This window comes from Corvus brachyrhynchos, unplaced genomic scaffold (assembly GCF_000691975.1).
Source record: "Corvus brachyrhynchos isolate BGI_N302 unplaced genomic scaffold, ASM69197v1 scaffold255, whole genome shotgun sequence".
Lineage (NCBI taxonomy): Eukaryota > Metazoa > Chordata > Aves > Passeriformes > Corvidae > Corvus > Corvus brachyrhynchos.
Genome location: NW_008238358.1, coordinates 6,925,322 through 6,929,297, shown reverse-complemented (window position 1 = coordinate 6,929,297; position 3,976 = coordinate 6,925,322). Strand labels below are relative to the sequence as shown.

Below are 3,976 nucleotides of genomic sequence, written 5' to 3'. Positions count from 1 at the left end.
CCATGCGCAGTCGCTTCGAGCCCCAGCTGATCCCCGCCGCCGGCTTCGGGACATGATAAAGGGGCCGGGGAGCCTCCGCGGGAAGAACAGCCGCGGAGTCGTTCGGGCAAGGGCTGAGCTCCCTGCCCGCAGCGTCTAGTTAGGTCAGACCCTTTAGCGAAGCCACGGCCACACTGAGCCCGATAAGAGTTAACTGGAGGCAACTGCAGCCTTTCTCTGCTGCTGAAGCTGTGCTCCCTCCTTTCCCAGCCTCTAAGGAATGCGTGTCTGCACCTCGAGGAGAGCGCCTGTTGTGCGAGGAGCACGACTCTTGAGGGAAGCGGAGCAGACGTCTCTTCTCACGGAACTCGTCCCACTTTTTTAGGCTCTAAGTGGCACTGCCACTGAGAACCTAAAAAAAAAAGACAGATGGAGGGAAAAAAGGCAAAATGAAGCCTCAGGACCTTGTAAAAGAGGATTCATAATTCAGTTTACACTGCACCTGCTTCGATATCAGCTGCTCCTCCTAATAGCACTAGCTGTTGCAGGAGCTAATGATCGCTGCAAGAGCCATTAGAAGCAGTAACAACGTAACTATATATATATATGTATGTGGACGGCTACTCCTATGCACGAAGAGAGTTTCCCTTAAATAGTCTTTGTTTCATTCGTAAAAGCATCACAGAAAAAGACTAATCAGTAGAAGATCAGAATTAAAAGGCAAAACGTGAAGTGTTCACTGAAAGTATGGCTCCGACGAACTTACCTGTGAGCGACCCTCCTGGAGACTCGCATTGGGTGCCCGACTGATGCAGAAGGGGCTGAGAGCCGAGTGCTCCGTTTCGGTAGCTCTTTCCTGACTGCCTGGCTGGCAGCAAGGTCCGAGGCACAGGGAGCCATCGGCCCAGCAGCTCACTGTCGCTCCCTATTGCTCCCCGAGATTCAGCCCCTACTCCTACCCAAGGTGCAGGGGTCCCCTATGGGCCGGCGGTGGGCGCCCGATGGGAGTCGCCCACAGTCCCGGTCCGCTGTCACGGCTCCGGGGAGCAGGGACACATGGCTGGAAAGCGGAAGGCGCCGGACAGAAGCGGCATCGGGGGACGTGGGTGAGCGAATTCAGGACGTTGTTTTTCCTGCCTGCTAAGCCCTCCTTTCTGGCGGATATCCCCAGCCGCGACGAGCCTCGGTTTTGATTGTTGCTTGCTTTAAAAGAAAAGAAAGAATAAAGGAGACCGGCGCCGCCGTAGTGCCTCTTCCAAACATACAGGCACGCTCGCTGTAACCTGGAAGGTCAAACTCTGATGCTTTCCTCAATGACGAAAAGCCCAACACTATGCGTGTTTTAGTGGGCATCATAGATTTAATAGATCGAATCCAGAAAATTAATTGTTCTCCCTGCCTTGTTAAAGTAGACAGATCTCATTACTCGCCGCGGTCTCTGCGTGGCTCCCGCCCCCATAATTCTTGGGGTGAGTGGGTTTATTATTGCCGCGGCATATAACAGCGGCAGTTGTGTTCGGGTTCTGGGCGCCAAAGATGCGTTTCTGGTGAGAGCGGAGCTACTAAAACCTCCGGGGATGATTACTGTTAGCATCAAAGCATCTTTTCAGGTGGAAAATCCGCATCAGTACTTGCTGGTAATAGAAGGTGGGGTTATATGAGTGCTACTGGTGTACTCAGAGCTCTAGCACTCTCAGGACGGCTGCTCCAGAATGGCTGCTTGTTCTCATGCCTTTTGTGCATGTGTGAGAGCACCACGAGGAGAACTGAAAATGGCCCTGATTTTAATCATACATCATTGCCCCTGTCTGCTAGGTCCATAAACTTCGCCTGCAGGCTGAAATAGCATTGACTCATCCTGAACTCTCTTCCAGTGGCTGATTACTGAAGTGGAATCTGTCTGATCGACTTAATAAGAATTTACCACTGCACTAAATGACGAAATTTTGTTTTTTGCATGGCTGCGTTTTTGCTGTTGATGGCATTTTGAACTCTCCCTCCTGGAGGCAAATAATCCCCATAAATACCCTTATTCCCGACCTCATTAGTCAGATCTAGAGCCAACACCACTTTTAACTGTTGTCTAGGGAGCTGCTTTTGATATTTCTAAACATGTTGGGAAGTGAGAAAACTCTGACCTGTGCACCTTGCAATAATAATGTAGGGTTCCTGCAAAGGACCAACAGCCTGGAAGACAAAGGCCGGATCGTCAGCTCTCTCAAGGAAAGGCAGTCCTCCAAGAGCCTGCTGGCATGCGAGAACAGTGAGAAGGAATCCAGGTTCCGGCGCACCGAGACAGACTTTTCCAATTTGTATGCCAGAGGTAAACACTTTACAGTTTCTCCTTGCTCCAGCTCAGGCATGTCCCTTAGTAATCTTGCCCTCATCTCCCCTGGAAGTGCAGCCACGTTCAGACTGTGCTTTTCCTTGGCTGTTTTTGAAGGTAGCTCCGTGCCTGTGCTTTTCGGGAGCTGCACTGGTGATGTATGCGGGCTTCCTGAAATGCAGTTTTATGTACTTTGGGCTGATCCTCTGCAGCTCAGCTTCAGCGGTTCCAGGGGTTACTCCAGATCCAGCATCTGGGAGGAGAATAATTTTATGTTTTTGTCCTCCTTAGTAAAATAGTAATGAAGCAGCCTGTGATGCTGGTACGGGGCCATTGCAAGAGGAGTGGGAAAGGGAAATCAATCCCTTTGGGGGGCGGAGGTGGGGACGTTGCAAGGTAAGGGCAGGTGCGGATTTCGGGTACTTTTGGCCCACAGGAGGCAAGTGCCTCGCACCGCATAGCCTTAGCGTTGCAGGGCGTGCTCTGGGCCCGGGGCGTGTTGGAGGCACCTCTGCTGTTGCCGTGGGCGACCTAGGCTCGCCCTTCCCCACGGGGCGAGGGGGACCGGGAGCCTACCCCGCTGCAACCGGGCAGCACTGGGGCCGCGGCTTCCAGGTCCTTGGAGCGCTGCGGGCAGCCGAGGCTGGTTCATCTCTTCTCTCTCCCAAAACAAGCGCTGACAGCTGGTTTGCCCCACAGATTTGTTGCCCTCCAAGAATGGTGAGGAGCAGACCATGCAGTTCCTGCTGGAGGTTGTGGACATCCTCCTCAACTACGTGAGGAAGACTTTTGACAGATCCACCAAAGTGCTGGACTTCCACCACCCGCACCAGCTCCTGGAGGGCATGGAGGGCTTCAACCTGGAACTTTCGGACAACCCTGAGTCCCTGGAGCAGATTCTGGTGGATTGTCGGGACACACTGAAATATGGAGTGAGGACAGGTAGGTTTTTGCACACTACTCTGTGGCGAGTCCCTCCTGGGGCTTTTCTCAGACTCACGGTGAAGAGAGCCCACGGAGACAAGCCCACACCCTCTCTACGCCCGTGCCTGTGCCTCCCTGCAGGCTCGGCTCCAGGGCTGGCTTCGGGCGCTGGAAATGTCTCTGCTCAGAAACTTCAGTTATTGATGACCATCCGTCCCCGCCGGGTAGGGCTCAGTGCTGTTTATAGAGCACAGAAACAAGTTTTTAAGACGTAATCTTTTTCACTTGATGAAATGCGAGCTGTCTGTATCTCCGGGGAGCAATATCATTAGGTAAATTAGGGCATAAATGACACAGAATTTGCAATTTTTCTTTTTTATGTTCATCAAACGTTTAATGAAAAAGATACTGAAATCCTAGGAATCATCAATAAAGGAACCCTGTGGATTTCAGCCCATTACCCAGGAGCCCTGCCCGTCCAGATCCTTCTGAATCAGACAGAAATCCCGGTTTGTAATCACTTCTTTTACTGGGTGAGCTGTAGCCAGGCTCTAGAGCAAGGTCGATGCTTTTTCAGGCTATTTGGCCTGAAATGTTTTACGTTGTATCCACGGAAATCTCGGCTGGCAACTAGCCCTGACTGCTGCACACACCCAAGCAGGTTAGGAACTGGAGCGGTTAACGGAGCGCCCCGAGTTTCCCCTCCCCGGCCTTGCTCCAGCGTTTCAGGGCTGCCGAGCTCTGCTC

The 3,976-nt window shown here is 52.4% G+C and overlaps 1 protein-coding gene across 1 annotated transcript in view; it reads left to right on the top strand.

Annotated features, from left to right (window-relative positions):
• Window positions 1-1,055: 1,055 nt before the first annotated feature.
• Window positions 1,056-3,976, top strand: part of GAD1 (glutamate decarboxylase 1) — a 22,412-nt gene continuing 19,491 nt past the window's right edge. The window contains exons 1-2 of the mRNA XM_017735727.1: window positions 1,056-2,302; window positions 3,005-3,247. Of these exons, the coding sequence (XP_017591216.1) occupies window positions 2,092-2,302; window positions 3,005-3,247 (454 nt within the window). The 5' untranslated portion in view covers window positions 1,056-2,091. The remainder of the gene's footprint in view (window positions 2,303-3,004; window positions 3,248-3,976) is intronic.